The sequence below is a fragment of the Pagrus pagrus genome (genome assembly GCF_965226575.1).
Source record: "Pagrus pagrus genome assembly, chromosome: 15".
Classification (NCBI taxonomy): Eukaryota; Metazoa; Chordata; class Actinopteri; order Spariformes; family Sparidae; genus Pagrus; species Pagrus pagrus.
Window position 1 is genome coordinate 23,174,233 of NC_140199.1, and position 19,863 is coordinate 23,194,095.

The following is a 19,863-nucleotide window of genomic DNA, read 5'->3' on the forward strand; positions in this document are numbered from 1 at the left end:
GCGTCAATCCCAAGATGGCTATTGTTAGGGTAGGGGGCAGAGGTGGCTCTAAAAGTGTTTGCATGCTGATTCCGTCACCATCCTAGAAAAAAAAATTGTGTCCTGGGCTTCACGCCGCCCAAGAGGATTGATTTGAAGAGATGCAAACAAGCCAGTGTTTTCCCCCAATACCAGGATGATAATAGATTCAGCTAGACCTTTCTCAAGCGCTGACACACTAAAACAAAGTGTGGAGATCTGGCTCACAATGAGAGACTACTGTCTGTATGCATTATGCAGTGCATTAGAATTGCCTTATGTACTGTACTTGATTTAAATTTACACATATAAATATTGATTAGCCTGTTTTTTCTTCCGCTCCATCTCCTGAGAACAAAGCTATATTTATTAAACTTTAACCTCTCACCATCAGATCATACGCCCTGATCTCTTGTGTGTGCGTGCGTACATGTGCGTCTGTGTGTTTGGCGGGAGATGGTGTGTTGTTACAGCCACCGCTGCAAGTCTGTAATCCTTCATGCTACACTGATCTCTCAATCTGTCGCTTCAGTTCTTCTTCTTCAGCTCTTACCTCTCAGTGCATGTGTGTGTGTTCTCCTCCTTAAGCTACAATGAGCCTCAAACTCTATTATTCATAGGCCTAGGGAGAGGAGCAGTGTGCAAGAAAGTGTGCTTTTTGTGTGTGAGAGGGAAAATAAACTGTGTTGATCATAAGTTTGTTTGCTTCACGCATATTTCCTCACAAAAACCTTCCTGCTGAAGCATAATTGAAAGACATGATTGTTCATTTGTTGTCTGTAATCCTGTTGATGATCATCTACCTCAGATTATTTTACACACACTACAGATTATCCTTCTTACTTTTACGAGAACGTAACAATTTAGGTGAATTCGTTCGGCTATAAATGTCCTTAATGCTTAAATATATAAAATTAAAATATAAATATAGACTTTATTGTATTGTGGCCTCTTCTTCACCAGGGGGCATTCCTGACTGTCGGGTGAAGCGGTGTGGATTACCTCATATTTCATAACATGTTGTCAGAGGTAGACATACAGTGTACTGGCAGGATGATGAGGGCAGCGGCTGCAGGGAGAAGACAAGTTCAGCTGACTGCTGTCTTCTCCACTTGCCCACCAACGGCAACACAAATACCTTGAGGTTCTGTGCTGCAGGTAGTCCGCTCCATTCTCAGCTGCATGGCAACTGGTGTCTTTCCTCAAACTATAGAAATAACGATGCAAACAGACTTGAGACAACCTAATGTTGGGCAGAAAATCAATGTTATCATTTACTGATCGAATTAGGTGAAATAGTATCCTGATCATATCATCATATCGTGCCTATTTAGTCATTTGGATCCATGAAATTTGTCTGAAAACAATGTCATTTTGTTTTACATCTTTTACATAAAGAGTTTTGTATGATGTAATGTAGAGTAGAATTCAAAGTGCTGTATCATAGGCAGCTGGACTTGTTTCAGTTGGACGTTTCACCTCTCATCCAAGAGGCTTCTTCAGTTCTGACTAACTGGACTAACTGGGGAGGGACAGACAGCTTAAAAACCATTCACACCTGAGCTCACCTAGCCCTAGCAACCCACATGAAGGCCAGTTGGGTTAACGACCCACAAGTGGCCCTAACGACTCTGAAACTCAGAGCTCCCACCTGTCCTTAACGAGTCTGTAAGGACACTCCCACACAGAGTTTAAAAGCCAGCCAACTCATCCTGTTAGTTAGGTACATAGGATACTACATAGGATGTTGTAGTAATACTTGTATTCTCAAATTAGTACTAGACTAATTTGAGCTAAAGGCACTTCACACACTCACTAGTGGTACATACATGGATCCTACAGTTAAAATCGGGATACATTTTTGGAGGCGGAGTCCCGTTCATTCCTATGAAAGCTGATCAGTGGCGCATGAAGCCAAAAATGCTTGACTTCCCGGCTATAGAAATACCCGGATCTTCTGCGTTGTGTGGCCTGTAGAGCATGCGCACCAAAGACTTCCACTGACTGAGCTCCAGATAATGTAGTTTTTCCTTACTGCTTGGCAGACTAAAGTTTATTAATTTAAGTTTATAAAAATCTTGCTCTGCAAATAGTTTAATGAATATAGCAACCACACCCACTTCTAGGTTAAGGCCCACCCATTCAGAGTATATATATATACCTGTGCTGGTTCCAGCTTTTAAATGACAGGATGTGTTGCTTTTCTTTGTCATTTATGAAAGTTAATGAAGAGTGTTTGGGTATAAGCCATTGGAAATTTTGATTTGCGTTTTCACATTCCTTTTTTTTTTTTTTTTTACATTTTAAGGACTAAACCAGGGCGGGCCCTGCCCTGTATGTTTCAGATGTTTCCCTGCTTCAACACACCTGATTCAACTGAATGGGTCGATATCGGGCTTAATATCGCAGCACTTTATGACGAGCTGATCATTTGAATCAGGCGTGCAGGGAAACATCTAAAACAATTAATCGATTAATCATGAAAATCATCAGTAAACTGATCAGTGAATAAAATAATACTTAGTTGCAGCCCTTGCACCATAGGTACTGCCTGCAAAAGCCAGGAGCCAAAGTAAATACTGTGCAATCTTTAATACGGGGTCAGTAAAGTCGCTGCCATCTGCTCTCCCACATGCTCTCAAGTCTCCTTTGCTCGGAATCCAACAATCAACTATCCTTCCATGCGACTTGGTTATGTCAGCGCTCTTCACTCTGTCTGGCAGCCTTCGCATCGGCTCCTAAGAGTCCAGAGGCGCTCGCTGTCAAACACTCCCCTGTACTCTGACCCCTCTCTGTGACTTCTAATTGAGAACGAGAGTGCAGAACCTGTGGAAATAGAACAAGCGTGTTTAGAGGAGGCATCTGCCTGACGTCTGATTGATTTTCTCTCTGACCTAAAGACCAGACAGGTGTGTACGTGAATGTAAGTGTGTGTTTGTGTGTGTGTGCATCTGCCACTCAGCCAATGAGAAAAATCCATGGAGTCTGGGGTTGCCGTGGTAACGGTAATCACTTTTAATTCAGCATCAGGGAGAAGAGAGAGGGGATAAAGGTGGAGTGGTGGCAGTTTAGTAGGGTAATGTGGGAGCTGCGGAGGTAAAAACAATCAAATGTGTCGACAGGGAAAACGAGGTGAGTGTGTCTCCTTGTTGAGCGGAGGCAGAGTGATGAGGATGAAGACTTTACATAAATACCTTTCTTTCTCAATGCCACGGGACTTAAAAGCTCCTCCTCTCTCTTCTCCTCCCTCTCTGCTGGCAGATACTAATCCCTTCATCAGCTGCTGGTGTTTGTCCAACCACCTCTTCCTCCCTACAAGCTTTTTTCCCCTCATTTTAAATTTTACCTCACCGGAGAGAGGAGGGAAAGCCATTAATTATGCATTCCCCTTTTTTGCCCCATCTCAACCTCCCTGTCTGTCCCTTCGTGTTCCTTCACTTTCTTGCTCCTTCCCTGCGCCTCCTCTCCATCCTTTTTCCTCTCTGCGTTATGAATACCATTAATGAGGGAGCCGGAGACAGACAGACAGACAGACAGAGAAGGACGGTGTGTGATGCTAATTAATGGGTTTGGTTTGTTTCCTCTGTCACTTTGCTCAACCTCCTGCTGGCTCGTACACACACGGATGCACACACTCTCTCAGAAGCTGTCGTGAGTGGAGGGAAAATAGAAAAACCAACGCTAAGATGTGTGGAGCGGGAGAAAAACCACCACCTGCCACTCAAGCCAGCCTCCTCGTAGTATACTGCTCACACACACACATATATACACACACGCATGTGCACTCTCACATGCGCGCCGGTCCGTAATTTTTTCCGCCACACTCCGCTCCCAGCCAATGAGTGGGCTTCTCAGAACGCGGGGGGGAGGTGGCAGAGCGCTGCCGGCTGATTGACAGCCAGCGCCCTACAGGTGGAGGGAAGAGCGGAGAGACGGAGAGAGAGAGGAGGGGGGAGGACGACAGAGTGAGGCAAGAGGAGAAAGGGGTGAGTGAGGAGGAGAAGAGAGGCAGCAGCAATTAGACTTACACACACACACACACACACTGGTTCCTCCCCTCCTTCCTACCTTGAGAGCCCGCTTCCCCCGGCAGACTAGCCGACTTACAGCACCATCACTGTCCTCACCTCCACCTCCAGCACAGCTGCACCAAGATGAGCCAGTGCAGGAAAAGGTGCAAGAGGCAGCTCACCAAGGTGGCTCGCTATTTCTACCACTTCCTCATGGGAACGCTCACCCAAGGTAGGCACCCGAAAACTTCCACTTCAGCACCGGGAGGTTTGCTGAAGTGGACCTCCAGTGGAGTTTGTGGTGTGTTTCCTCAAAGAGGAGTTTCTGATCTTGTGTTGATGGTTGGTCCATCTTTCAGTGTCCCGTGTCTGTGGCTAAGTTTGTTTTCTACCTGAGTGACGGCAGAGCAGATGCACTCCTGGATTGCTTAGATCTGAAACAAGCCTATCTTTTTCAAAGAGCGTGAGTGGAGTTGAAGGTTTTGCGTGTGTGTGTGTGTGTGTGTGTGTGTGTGTGGATACAATACAGCTGATGGCTCCGTTTCATCCCCAGACATCAAAAAGCTTAAAGATTCCAGTCATTATTCTCTGCATAATGTATGTTCACATCTACTGTATTAGTATGCATGTACAGTGCGCTCGGGGCATATGATTTTTCCACTTTTCTCAATGATCAGTATTCACAGTGAGAATAGAGCTGTTGGGGCTGAATGAACTCACTCTTTCCCCTCTTTCTATCTGCCTTTTGACTCCCCCTCCTCCTCCTCATCCTCACCCCCCTCCTCCTCTTCCTCACCTCTCAGCTCCGTCCTCCTCTCTCTTTACCAGTCAAACCGATTGCCCTCTGGAAGCATGTGGCATTCCACCTCCATTGAGAATCTCTCAGTGGGAGAAAGGCACACACAGCCTTTTATCTAGCCCTTCAGCTTCTCAGCTCCCAGTATGACATCAACTCAGCCCATCCTCCTCCCTATAGCTCTCCCTGTACACTTACACACAACTTTATTATGCTAATCTCTGCAGATTAGAAATAAAGTTGTATGAGCTCCATCAAATAATCTTCTGTCGATACTTAGAAGGTCTTATTTCCTTTATGTTCTCTCACTCTTTGTGCTCCTGAGCTTAGTGCTGGCTGAATAAAGTGTCCTTTGCCAGAAACACCCTCTATAGTTGCCTATTGACAGCCTGCTGCTAAGCCTTACACCCATTTTTCTCTATTTTTTTTTGTCGTGAGTGATATTGAGCAGCAGCAGCAGCACACATTGCCCTGGGGAAGTCACAACAAAGTAGGTGTTTCTATTGAATCGCAGCAGTTGATCCTAGAAGGTGGAGATAAAGCGGTGTTAAGATGACCTTGTCAATAGAGCAGCGCGTGAATGCTAATTTGACATCCTCGCCGCTCATCTCCACCTCAGCTCTCCTCCTCGTTATCTCTGTCTTTGACATCTGCAGAGCTTCGCGTTCATGCTCAGAAGGCACGATTGGGCTCGCGTGGAGAGGCGTGCACACACATACACACACACACACTTTATAACACATGTATAAACGTTGTGTCATGGCCAAAACAATAACATTGGGTATGATACCCAATTCAGTCATTTAGAAAAGAAACACTTACCAATATTTGTGTTTATAAATATTTATCTTTGGGCATCAGAGTGATGTATTAGATCTGTACCTCCGCTGAGGAGGGTTAGGGTTAGGTTGGTATGTTGGTTTGTCAGCAGGATTACACAAAAACTACTGTACAGATTTCCACGTAACTTCGATAGAGGATGGATCTCGGCCTAGAATAGACCCCGCTAACTTTTGATGCAGATCCTGATAAAAGCCTGGATCCAGGAATTTCTTTCTCACTTTCTTTAAGGCGTTTTTTCAGATATTTTTCTTAATTTCTCAGGGAACGATGCATGGACCTTGATGAAAAAGATCTGGTGTGTTTAGGCGGCTGGTATCTACGAGTGAGTACAGTTTGATTCGGATTCAAATAAAAGTTCAAGACCTGGCGGATTTGAATATGCTTTATTTGATATTGGATTAGGCTTGATTGAATTAAAAAGGGGCTGTTGAGCCTTGGTGGAGATGAGTGCCATACTAGTTTTAATATTTTTCTCTAAGGAAGAAAAATATGCAACCAATTACCACATTAACAGTAAAATGTCAGTATTAAAGTGTTTAAAACTCCAACGAACAAACTTTGGATTCAACATTGAAACCCAGAAATTCATTTCTACTTTATATTGCAATTACTCATTAAGTAATCTCTAAGACCCAATGTGCTTGGTGCCATAGGCAGGGTCTAGAAGTTGAAAAGCACTGACAAACAGACTATCACATTGTTGGTTTTTATGTTTTCATGGGATTTGTTGACAATAAGAAAATACAGAATAATCCCAGCTTTATCCTTTTATTTAGGCAATTAAAGCCCTATGTAAAACAATCCAAAATCCAGCTGAATTGACTTTGATTGTACTAATTTGCTAATTTGCGCACATTAAAATGTATGAAAGAGTTGGAATAATTGTAATAATTGATGTTCCGGACATCTGTTGGGTGCATACCCACACACAAACACCAGTGAATACCCGCACATGCACACAGAGGCAGACACACACACACACGTCTACAAAGTCAGACGAGGAAACGGAGACATTACAGTAGTAAATCATGCAGTTTGACATTTTGCTTGCAAAACAAATTCACTCACTGTTCACAGAACTAACTAGCTACAGCGTCTCAAAGCCCCATCACCAGCTCCCATCCATGAAGTATTTATTAAAAACATTGCATGTGTATGCGTGTGTGTGTGTGTGCACATACACATCCTTAAGTTTACTCAGAATGGAGTTACCATGACTACTGGCTCCTGCGTGTCTGTTCCAATGGGAGAGAGAGAGCGAGGGAGAAAGAGAGAGACGCCTGCTTCTGTGCGATGGGAGCCAGTGAGGGCTGAACTGTATAATGGCCGGGCTACATAGGGATTTCATCAAGGCCATTCACAGTTTGGTATTTGGGTATTGTGGCATTTTTGGCTGAGGCAAGGTGCCGAGGGACGTGCCATTTAACTCAGGCATGAAGTGACAGAATTAACTGCGTGCGGTCATTTAACCTATGCAAAAAAAAAGGACCGATGACATTAAGGAAGCCCCGGGTTGACTGGTGTTTTTATTCCACCTCATTGGATGAAGTCAGTAGAAAATGTTTGGAATTTTTTTTCCTGATGTTATTCCCCCACTGAGCGTTTATACCACACAGTGTGTTTGTGTGTATAATTATTTCCATCAATTTTAACTATAATCACAACCCCCTGCAAATCCCACCATAGACCTACACACCGGCTAGGAGCCTGACTGTGTCTGGTTATAGCTCATTGTGTGCGTGCGTGTGCATTACTGATGACAGTCATTTGTAGTCACCCTCCTTCTTGCCCCTACTTTGCCCACTAATTAGTTTGTTTCATTAGCCTCTGTAGGGGAAACAAGGCCATGCTGCTGCTGTGTGTATGTGTGTGTCCTCTTCTCCTTCCCTGCCCTAGAGCTTTGTTTGTATCCATTTACCCAATAGTGGGACTGGCTCTCTTTCGTGCAATTAAGATGTATTAAATACTGCTCAAGTTGTTTGTCCGCCCACGCACGCACAAACGCATACATTAAGTATACTAGTTGACATACACCAACTGCGCACACACATCTTGGCTGTGTTGCATGACACTATCTTAGTCTGTAGATGTTGTGGCCTTTGCTGCGTACATTCTCTGTGAGGCCTATCGATCTGTCCTCTGTCCGTGCTCTTATCTAGTACAAACAGTCCGAGCAGACAGCACAGGTTCCTCCTTCTGTCTGAACCCTCCTCCTACAGCGCCTCCTGTCCCTACCAGTGTCACATACTGTACCTCTGTTTTGTGTCATTGTAAGGTCTCGTACAATATGTAGAGGAGACTAGAAAGTAGCCGTCATTGGAGCGTGTTGTTTCACAATTTTGTGAAATGAGCAAAAGGATGATAAAGATGTACAATGTTCCAGAGTAAGTTTAACAAAACTTACAGGAAAGATATGGAGCTTCTACCATTGGTACTATTGGCCATGCCAAGTCAAACCGTGCCACGCTGCTATGCCTTTCTATTACCAGTGTAACCAAGCCGAGGTTAGCCAAGCCGTGCCTGTGATGGATCCTCTCCGGAGCAGCTCCAAAGCACGCCTGCCCCACCTCCAATTGGGCTGCGGTGATATCTCGTCAACCCATGACGGCGCCCTTCTCCCCCTCAAACAAGCGTGTGTTGCAGTTGCGAGACTCATGTCCGTGCAGGAGACCAGAGAGAAAGACGTTTTTTAAAAGTTTTGTGAGGCTCTCAGTACTTTTGTAGCTTCTGCATCTGTTTGGTTTGAAGGTTAGTTTCTCTCCTGCATCCATGTTTGTACTTTCAGACATCTGCTCTATTTTACTCATTTATCGTGTTTGTTTCAGCTGTTTCAGGAGCTGTGTCAAGGTCCTGCTGGTGAAAAGCCAACAATTCACAATTAGGTAACTGGTGACCTGATGTGTTTTTCATTGAATTAGCAGAGCTTTGTTAGCACCCCGTCTTTGATAATACTCCAGGGACGAAGACCAGCAACTCCTTTGACCACTAGTCAAGACAAGTACAGGGCTGATGTGCCAAGTCAAACCGAGTCAAGTCGGGCCAGCGCAAGTGTATGAAAAAAGGATTTCCAGGAGAGTGAAGGGGCTTAGACTGTCAGCTTACCTGTTACATCGCATGGCAAACAGATGAAATATGTCAATTCTGTGATACTTTCACATAATTTGATCATTTGCCCAATTCACGCATTGTCACATGTCTGTGTTGTGCTCTTGTCCCATCATTTAGTTCACTGACTGTATAAAATAATTCGGGTCTAAAAAGTGAAGCCATTGCGGGAGTCTTTTAAACCGGCATCCTTTCTAATGGCCAACTCAACTGGTTTCAAAAAGATGTCCGATTTTATATAAGCTTATGAGAAAATGAGCTCACTTGATTTAGTCCATTAGTAAACTGTTTCCTAATGATAAGTCATTGCCATGGTGTGTCCTCGATTCTCAGATCAGATCTAATCAGTATCCTCCCCAGCTCAACCCTGTCTTCCAGATATTGTCACTTCTGGCTTCAGAAAGCCAAGATGGCGACGGCTGTAATGCCAAACTCGAGGCTTCAAAACAGTAGTCCACAAACCAATGGGTGACTTCATTGCCTGTTTACAGATGGTTTGCACTAATACCACATAATCCCTCATGGTGGAGAAGCTGAATTTGTTTCCAAAACATTGGTCTGTGAAAAAGGCCTTTGGGTCTGTTTCTAGCATGCCTACATAAAATAGTTCCTCTTTTGTTTGTTATTTAAAACATACATGCATACAGTATTGACCACAGAATGCATTCTGCTTATGTTTTTGCTAAATAATAAATGACAGTTTCACAGTAATTTAACATGGACAAAGTGCAATTACTTTTTTTTTAATCACATTATTACACTTTGTGCCCCAACAACTTTACTTCACAAGAAGTGCACACAAACATGTTGTTTGGGTCTGTAAATTGCTTTAGCTTTGAGTTGACGTGTTGAATCAATATTTCATGTCTGATGATTAATGTCTTGCTGTGTAATGAGCAGCAATACATGCTGGTCATAATATACTATAATTAATGAAATAATAATGTGATTCTCTTCAGGTGAAACAGATCGTGTGTTCTTTCTTACAGAGAATTGCTTCCTGTGGCTTATAAAATGCACTCTCCACCACTGCAGGAAACATTCACCTGCATTTCACAGTATACATATGAGCACCAAGAAATAGTCACATCCATTTCCTCCCTCAGAGTAAGAGTCATCTGTTAGGGGCTTTGACATTTTTCTAAATGAAACTGGGTGTTAGTCTTCCTCCAGAGGCCGTTAGAATGTCTTAGTTTCTAATTAATAATCTCTGATTACCTCCCTCTTGTGCTGTTTCACCTTTCTGTCACATGGGCATGTACGCCCCCACACCAGTGAGGGTGTTTTATCCACATAAAATACACAATACACACATCGGCTCTGATTGACAGAAAAACACACACGCACATTTCCACAGACTGTTTTTCAGTTCTAGTACCTTGAAGCTGATTCTCTTTGCAGCACACTCGTGGCCATGACCAAAGAGATTTTGTTATCAACCTTTCATCTATGAATAAAATATGTTGGGTCCAAGCCTTGGCCCCAGCATAGAGATGCTGAGCTTTGTGTGTATTTGTCTGCATGAGATGAGAGTGCTCCCATCACTTTTTGTATTTTTATTATGAAAACCTTCAGATGTGGTTATATGGTGTCTAGTCTGGGTGTTTAATGTGTACTAACCAACTCTATTGGGGTAACAAAGTGCTGCAGGGATGACATTTTTTGTTGAATTATTTTATTTTTTATTTTGTTGGCCCTGAAGTCAGCTTTGCCATGGTTCCCTCAACAAAAAGCCAAACAGGATTTTCCATCAGATGTTTGGATTCCTGCAGAAAATAAACCCTGTGGCAAACAAAGGAAAGTTTAAAGGAGACATATTATGCTCATTTTAAGGTTCAGCATTTTATCTTGGGTTACCATGCTTTAGTGCTCAAAAAAACACATCAGTTTTCTCATACTGTCCAGTGCTGCAGCACTGTATTCCCCCTCTGTCTGAAAAACACTCTGTTTTTAGCTCCTGTCTCTTTAAGGCTCCCCCTCCTGAATACCCAGTCTCCTGTGATTGGTCAGCTCACACATGCTTGACCCAGCACAGCTAACAACAACAGAGCAGCTGTGCGAAATCAATTCTTACGTGTCAAAGTCAAGCCGCTCAGCAGTGAATATGCAAATGTGTGACATGGTGACAAAGTGTGATGTCACAAAGCCGCGGAATTTAAGGCAGGACTACTGACGAGGCGTTTCAGGAGCAGTGTTTTCTGAGAGAGGAGCTACTCTTGGTGTGGACCTTTTTTTAACTCTCAAGATCTTTTACGTGCACAAGAACCTATAAACAGTGAAGGAAAGGAAAGAAACAAAAAGCATCATAAGTCTTCTTCAAATTGGAATAGTTTTGCAAAGAGTAGATCTGTTCTCATTAAACATTAAACAACATTTAATGTCCTGAACAACCTTTGTGTAGTCTCATTTAGCCACTTTCTAGCAAGCACCTTTTAAAGACCAAAAAAAGCTTCATGATTCACGAGAAGAGTATTTACTGACATTTTTATGTCGTAGAATGAATTGTGAAAATCTTTTAAGCTTGAGTTATTCACCAGTCTAATTTCAAGCATCTGACCAAAAACCCATTCCAAAAAAGCAAATGACTTTGAGACAAAGGAACCTAAAGTAAAACTTATTTCCAGGCTTTAGGGCTCTGTCCTACATTACTCCAGTGATACTGACTATCACTGGAGTGTCAGATTTGTCAGATTTGATATGGTCATAACAGCTTCACTGTTTCCCCCCCTCTGGTTAAACTTGGAGGAACGATTCACCCTGTTACTGAGGTGCTGTAAGTGTATCCTTCCTTTGAACATGCTCCTGCAAGCACCTGCGGAGTTTATTAAGTTTAGCAGCGTCACCTCTGTACCCTCCCTCTTGTGTCTGACAAACGTCATTACACACCTGTCCATCACTTTCCTTCCTTTTTGATGGAAATTGACATTAAACGTCAATTTTAAGCTTTATGAATAAAACATTGGCCGCCTGCGGTGGTGGATTGTGACAAGAGCTCGCCGGGGTGACCGCGTGTGCATGAGTGTCTCTGTATTTGTGTGAATGGAGAGTTCTAAGCCTTATCACAGTGTGTGGTAATGGCACTCACAGTGGGGAGAGAATTATTCATTATCATAAGGATAAGTTACTCCAAGCCGAAGTCCCCTGCTTGTGTGCTTTCCCATGGGGTGAAGAGGAGACGCTCTGTCTCATATGAATGCACAATAGGCAGTATGAAAACCCAGCAGGAAGCGGAGCTGAGGCCTCGGGTTCGCGTAGACATGATATGCGGGGCAGCAGAGCAGAGATATATTTGAATTCATTTACAAGATTATGTTCCACTTCATTTGAGAGTTTCCTGGCTGCGGTGCCAAGTTGTGACAACTGTTTTGTCATTTGATAATCTGTTTGGTGACTTGGAAAAAAAAAAAAGAAGCAGATCGTGAAGTGTGGGAAAGACAGAAAGCAACAAAGTGAGAGGACAGGAAGGGAATAGAGAGAGGGAGAAAAACGTCACATCCCATCACGTCTGAGCGCTCACATCCATTTTAAGAACTCCCTTGTGTTGTTGCCAGACATGTGAAGATTCTCACTTAAATTATCTCGCCCGCGCTGATTATTTTCCTCCGTTTCTGTCTGTTGCTGACACCTCATGACTCGTACATTTGCAGTGGAGATGAAAAGGTGGGCTAAAAATAGACTCCTCGTGGAAGTTCAAGGTCAGAGCCTGCGCGGAAAAAAAAGTTCCTCTTTGAAGATCTAAATTTAAAAATTTCTGTTTCCCACGTGCCGCCAGTTTTATGCACATGCAGTGGCATTCCAGATCAAGTTATTAAAGGAAAAGCGACAGTTGGTTTGTAGTTATTTGTGCACTCCTTGTATGCTGCATAATCCGTCTGTGTATCTGTTGCTTGCTTTCTTATCCTTTGTTTTCCCTGGCACCTATCCCACTCTTTTAGCCGTAATCTGCTCCATGCTGTTCACATTTCGCTCCGTCCCAAGCTGATTGAGTCAGTGCTCCAGCTTGCTCTGCCCGTCAGGTGCTCTGCTGTCTATATCAGTGTGGTATTATCACCTTCTACTTCTTATATCCACTTCCAACGTAATTTAAAGCGGGTTACAGGCTTCTCACCTCTGACCACACTTCCTCTCCAGAGATATTGAGGGAAAGAGAAGAAGATGGGAATTGATTAAATTTCAGTTTTCGCCCAAAGCTAAGACCGGTGCGAGCTGTATTCTAATTGGATGGTACAATATATCAGGCTGTCTCTGTCATCCCTCATCTGTCTGAAGAAGAGCACTGTCACGTGGCGGCAGAGCGGCCTGTTGATCTTCAGCTGCCTGTCGGCCAGTTGGAAGCTCTGTCTCTCTCACAGCCGGACACCATTCAGCTCCACACTTCCTGTATAGTAACATCATGTCCTCTCAAGCCTCTGCTTCTTGACCCCCCCTCTTTCAACCTCTGCTCCCTTCACCTCCATCTATCCCTCCCTCACCTTTCTCCCCCCCTACGAGGGAGATGTGAAACATCACCTTCATCCATCATGTGTATACACACACACCTCACACGTTCTAAAAATAAACCCCTATTAGTAGCAGTCTGAGAGTTGGGAGGTGGAGGGGGGCAAACCAAAGGTGTGACTGGTGGAGAGAGGAGGGGAGAGAAATTCAATGTGCAGAGAAGAAGAAGAAGAAACTGAAGGAAGAGGTTTTATCCTTACTTGATTCTGCTCATTAGGTTATGACAAAAAAGAATTGATAAATTCACCCAGACATCACCCAACTCCATCCACAGCCAGTAACTCCAATTTAGGTAAAGACTCACATTTCAGATTTTTTTCCACCACCTTCATTTGACTCCCAAATGAAAGCTGAAAGAAAACAAAGAATTTTTGCCAACAGTGCAGTACAGTAGGGATGATGTCACTAAAACAGGCCCCAGCAATAGAAGAAGAAAATAAAAGAGGCCAAAAATATACTGACTTAGAGAGGATGTCACTGATTGGCCTCCTAGTTGTGATTATTTTATTTAACCTTTATTTAAGTAATAAATCACTTTGTAAAGAAGCAATAAAATAAACATGTAACAGCTAAAGAGAAGACAAAGACCAAATTCATAAAATATCACAAACATTCATCAACATTCAAAACGTATACAGCCAGATGTCGCTGCCTCTTAGGTTGCAATTAGAAAAACTCATTTTTAAAAGCCTCTGTGTAAACATTCACCTGTGGTAGTTGCCACTTCATAGAGGACAGGCTTAGTCAGTGTTAAATGAGTGACATCATAATCCTCTATTCTGTTTACCTTGTATATCTCCCCAACGTGCTGTAGAGCAGCAATAGGCTGTTTGAGGTGTCACTGTGCCAGTGGCTCCATGTTGTAGTGAAGCTGTGACTGTTTTCATCTCTCTGTCTCTGTTCTCTGAGACACGTGTGTTGTGAGGTTAAGGCCTCTTTTTGTTTGGATATCGGAGGTTTCTCTCTTTCTTCTGGCTCAATTATAGAAAGAAAAGGCCAGCATGTCCTGTTTGATTACAGTTGTTTAGATATCAGAGAGTGGACGATACATTTGAGCAGTTTCGCCATAGTTGAGTTTTTTTAGGTTTTGTGAGAAGGTTCTTTTCCTTGTTATGACGCAGGGAACAAAGTGTGGATGTAGAACATGTTGTGTTTTTTCTTTTCATTTATTTTTTGTTCTTGTGTGTGCAGAAAGAAATGCAAAGACACTGACCATAACCCTTGAAAGTATTTTAGTCAGACCTGAGCTGCCTCTCCATCGAGGTCCTGTCGGTACAGTACCCTTTGAACAATAGGCAATCTGAGGTAACTGTACCTAAACGCCAGATTTGCTTTGTGTATCACTGAGGACGGTAGTCTTAAATGTAGACGGCCTTGTTACCGGCCTGCTTTGGGGGTCACACCCTTTCACTTTTCTTGACTTTGGTTGTCCTGACTGCAGTGTTTATATCCTCCTTTTAGTATTGATCAATGTGCAAGGAACCGAAACAGAAGAGTTGCGAAAAAAGTGGATGGCACAGAATGGCCCTTTGTACCATCCACAACTTTTTACAATGGAAATGAAAAAATAACCGTTACAATGTGCAACAAACTGAACTGAACAAGACTGCTTGGTGAAAATCTGGCTTTGGTCTACAAACAATCTGATTGTCTCTTTTTCTCCCTGTGTCTCTGTCCATGGTGCTGAAATACAGCTTCAATCACACGGCCCATATTGTCCTCCATACTGTATGTTCCTCTTAACCTTCAGCTTATCTCTCCTAACAGGGACGTTCCATACTGTATATTAAACTGTTACATTGTGTTGCTGTGATTAGAATTTTTTCCCGCTTCTTATACTAAATTTGCTGTATACACAGTTTTTGTAGTTAATAGGCTGTGACATCCATTACTATACCAAATTATCCATTATAATTAATATCAAGCTCACAGGAGCACTACAGTAACGAGAATGCATTAACACACAGGATGTGCTATAATAAAAGTAAAATACATAAATGAAGTTAATGTACTGTGCAATATGTAAATGTGGCAAAAATGATAATAGTGCTCCAGCTGCATATGTTGTCCTCACACGGCATATAGGTATACGTAGATACAGTGAATGATGTTCAAAATTGGCTCCGAAAGTTTTTTCCCACTATTTGAAGACGATGATTAAACATTCACAATTAGACCATATTTCAGAGGATTTGCAATACAGGCACTCAAATGACAAGTTTGGATGTGGTTTCTTAGTCAGGCCTCAAAGTGATCGAACCATCAACATCTTGATTGATAGATCTACCTGCTCCACTGCAACTGCCACACGTATAGTAACGGTGTGAAACCTTGTCTCAAAAGTTCAGACTAAATATCACCCTGTTTCCAACGACAAATCAACTTTGAAACCTGATCGGTGCTGTGAGGACCCACACTTACTGTACATACATACATCGAGAACCCACCCACACACACATACACAAACATGTCCTCACACATGCACTCATACATACAAGACTTATAGCCCTGATTTGAAATTCAGAACGTCTAATTTACACCTTAATGACTTGTCCTCAATTTTTCAGTTTTGGATAGAAATTTTTAGTAGTATTTTGATAAATAATTAATTTTCTAATCAGCTCTTTCCAGCCAGCCCCTCAGTCATTAAAGGCTAACTAACTCGATGGAAGTGTATTTTCCATCCTGCGTTGACAAGTTCCCCTGGCAGGCGGATAAATTTACTGCTAACTTTAGCTATCAGAGCAGTGAATAAATCTAAGCTATCTATAGCTATTAAAATGCCTTGCGGATCAGTTACAATCCTGCTGCTGTATGGCTGTATATGAGCATGATGTGTACGCCTGAATCTTTACTTACAATGCAAAGTTCATCCCTGAGGGTCTATGTGTGTTTGTTTATTCAGCTATACACTAGAAACAAAAAGAGCACCTTCTAGGTAGTGCTCGTATTATTACAGAATTGTGTAGACCTTGATTAACCGTCTCACTCATTCCTTTTTCTACATACACACTCATAATGTAATAAAACCATGATCATGCTATTCATTAAGGGCAAGATTTTATTTATGTTTCCTAATTAAATAAAAGTATGTTTACATAATGTTTCCATTCAGCTAATTTTCCTCTGCCACAGAAAAGGGGTCATGACTCTGATCTGTGTAATAAAATAAATACTGACGACAAACAGTGTGAGAGTGATAGTGGTGGTGGTAGTGTGATAATGTTCTAAAAATAGTCAAGAAACAAGCCAGAATAATAACTTATCTGTCACGGTGGCGGGTGAGTGTGAGGCAGCAGGGGAAGGACCCAAATGCAGATGAAGCGGGCAGACAGGATTAGTGATTTATTGCCAAAGTGAAGGTAGAGGCTTACAGGCAGGTACAGAAAGGGAGGCAGGTGCAGGTACAAGTGGGCAGACAGGTAGTCACAGGGTCTGAGTAGGGGTCAGGTTCAGTTCTGGTTGCCTGCAAGCGAAAAAAACAAAACAAAAACAGAGGGATAGTTCGAGGGCATCTGGTGGATGGATGGAAAATGGCGATCATTGGACCCATGGAAAAAAAGCAATGTGGCTGGAGAGGAGGGACAGAGAGACAGACTGTGACATTATCTATTTCTGAACCCAGGGCAGCACTGTTTCTGTTGGCCGGTCTGTGTGAACTCTGACCTGCAAATCTGCCAGAACCGGCTGGAGACCACAGTAAAACAGGAAACACAGGCTTGAATTTGTTCATCTCTAGGGCTTCAACAGAGGTGAATGGGAGACATAAAGAAAAAGAGAGAACACTGGGGTAATTTGAGTGAGCATGCAGGGGCAGCTTTGTTGCTGTTAAAAATAGTAGTCATATTGATGATTATGCTTTGTCTGTTAATCAAGTAATTGTCTGGTCTATGTAAACATCAGAACATACTTAAAATATCCATCACAACTCCCAAAAGCCTGACATAACATCTTTAATGTCCAGTGTGTGGGATTTAGTATCATCTAGCGGTGAGACTGCAGATTGCAACCAAGTGAACACCCCTCATCTGTCCTTCCCCTACAGTGGCCACTAAAAATGAAAAAAGCATGACAGGTCGTTGATAAAGCTAGTGTTTGGGTTGTGTGTTTTGGGCTACTGTAGAAACATGGCAGTGCATGCACATGGTGGATTTAAAGGGCTCATTCAAAAGTAAAAAATACAATGACTTTTAATTTCAGGTTATTACACACCAGGGGGCGCCTGGTCACCTGCAGTGAGCATATAAGTCGTCCGTAACCTCCTAAACTGTCTCCTAATACATGTAACCTATTAAATGCACAGCAGTGTTTCCCACACATATGCTTTACTTGACCCAAGGATATGTGTGGCGACCCATTTTAGCATTTTATGCTTCATTATTATTATAAACTTCATACTTTTTTTAATCCGTCCAACATATTACCATATTACTCCATATTATGCTCTCTCTTTGAGATGCTCTCAGTCTGATAAAAGTTGGTGAGCCTTGAATTATTAATGTTATACTTCATTTCTGCTCCTAAATCTGCCTTAAGCTGAAGCCATCCTCAACCATTGTTGTAGTAGAACAACAATATAATTAATGTTAAGTCATTTAATGGACCCCTGATAAATAAGCTTAATGGAGAGTAGAAAAAGACAAAACAGGCAAAGCACCATAAAGTGGTTGCCAATGATCCAAATAACACAAATGATAAGCTATTTTGTCCTCTTGTTTTCTCACCACACTCCAATCCACCTGAAAGCTGACCCACATTTCCAGGCATCACTGCCTGTTAACATTGTAGACTCATTTAAAGGAACGTTTAATTAGATTCATTCCATCCTTCTCCAGCCCACTCCTTTATTTCCATCCCTCTGTCTTCCTCTCCGTGTCACTCTCTTTGTAATGGGCAGCAGTGGATAGGAACAAAGAGAGGATGCACATTGGGCCAATCCACATGGGAGACCGGTGGTCAGAGTCACTAAAAGTCTGCTGGTCCCCAACTGGGCCAGAGCTGTCTGTTCCACTCAGCCATCCAGGCATGAGGACACTAGACCTCGGACAGGGACGACCTTGAGAGACAGTGCCGCTGACCTCATGACAGAGTGAGCTGCAGAGAGAGTGAGAAGAGGGTGGGAGAGAGCAAATGAAGGGGAAGTAGAGTGATAGAAGTGGAGCTGGATGGAGGTGAGTACTGTGGATAAGACTGTGTGAGACATAAAGACAGGAAGTAAAGTAAAGTTAAAGGAGACCTGTTGTGCTTTGTCCTTTCCTTCAGTTTTTATAGGTTCTTGTGCATGTAAAAGACCTTGAAAGTTAAAACGGTCAACGACTGCACCAACAGATCCTCTCTCTCACAGAAAACACTGCTCTTGAAACGTCTCGTTAGTAGTCCTGCCTTTAATTCTGTGACTTTGTGACATCAGTCATACATTTGCATAATTTATGAACTAATGGCTAGTTCAGCACATAAGACTTAATTAAGCACAGCTGCTCTGTTGTTGTTAGTAGTGCTGGCTCAGGCGTGGGTGAGCTGACCAATCAGAGCAAACTGGTTACCCAGGAGGGGGGGTATGAACCTGAAAATGAGTATAATATGTCTCCTTTAAGCAGGAGGAAAGAAAACCAAGAAAATGGAGGAAGCTTAAGAAGTTTGGAAGTGTAAAATGTGTCTAGAGAGAGAACTTTATATCTGTTTTTCTAGATTACCTTTTTAAATAAAACACTAACATGTTTGTCATATTTGTCACACCTCTTTCACAATTGCTGCCCCTTTTTTCCTCTTTATTCTGAAGACGTCTACCTCTGGCTCTGTCCTCGGACAATCACTAATAATCACTTCAGTGACTTGTCAGGCATATTTGCATTTAGTATAGAGCATGTTAAAAAACAGGGTTGTTGCAGGACTGTTTCTCACACTAAAGTTAAAGTTATAGGGTGGTCTGTGATGACGATCTTCATGATTATGGTGCTATAAAACTGCAATTCATCCAAACAAGACTCTGCCCTGACATCTCAGGGATAAATAAAGGTACAAAATAAAATTAAAAACAATAAATTTACTAAATAACTAAATAAGTGATAAATATATCTCACCCTGCTGAGAGACTTCATCACTGTCGCTCTTGACAGCAACAACGCTCAGCATCTCTCTATTACTGTAAATGTGTCAACTGCTTGTCAATTTGTGGAGTGGCACTCATCTGTCATCTTTTTGCTCTGCATCAACTTGACGTCTGTCAGTCAGTGTGTGTGCTCTAGTGTCAAGTGCTGGTGCGTGTGCGTTTGTGTGTGTGCGTGTGTGTGTGTGCGTGTGTATGTGTGTGTATGTGAGTGTGTATAACTGGGCCTCTGGGTGGTTGTCACAGTTGTGAGTGATATGTCTCATAGTTTGGGGAACAGAGAGTTCATCATTCAAAGCAGACAAGATTGAGGGCACCTCAAAGACTTTGTACACCACACACACACACACACACACACACACACACACACACACACGCACTGATTATAACCGGTTATTGCGGGAGACATATAAATGTTATTTGATGTGTTGTTTTATATCCGAATGAAAGCAGCACAACACTTTCTCTCTTCTAATCAAAAGTTGTCT

The 19,863-nt window shown here is 42.5% G+C and overlaps 1 protein-coding gene across 3 annotated transcripts in view; it reads left to right on the forward strand.

Annotated features, from left to right (window-relative positions):
• LOC311270143 (A-type potassium channel modulatory protein KCNIP2-like) overlaps positions 1 to 19,863 on the forward strand; it is a gene marked incomplete at its 5' end in the record, with an annotated part of 105,047 nt that overhangs the window by 44,459 nt on the left and 40,725 nt on the right. Inside the window, one exon of one of the 3 annotated variants that reach the window (XM_084374865.1) lies at positions 3,964 to 4,260. The exons of the other annotated variants lie outside the window; for them this stretch is intronic. Coding sequence (XP_084230991.1) covers positions 4,173 to 4,260 — 88 coding nt within the window. Of the gene's footprint in view, positions 1 to 3,963; positions 4,261 to 19,863 lie in introns of those variants that run through there. 3 annotated transcript variants of the gene reach the window in all.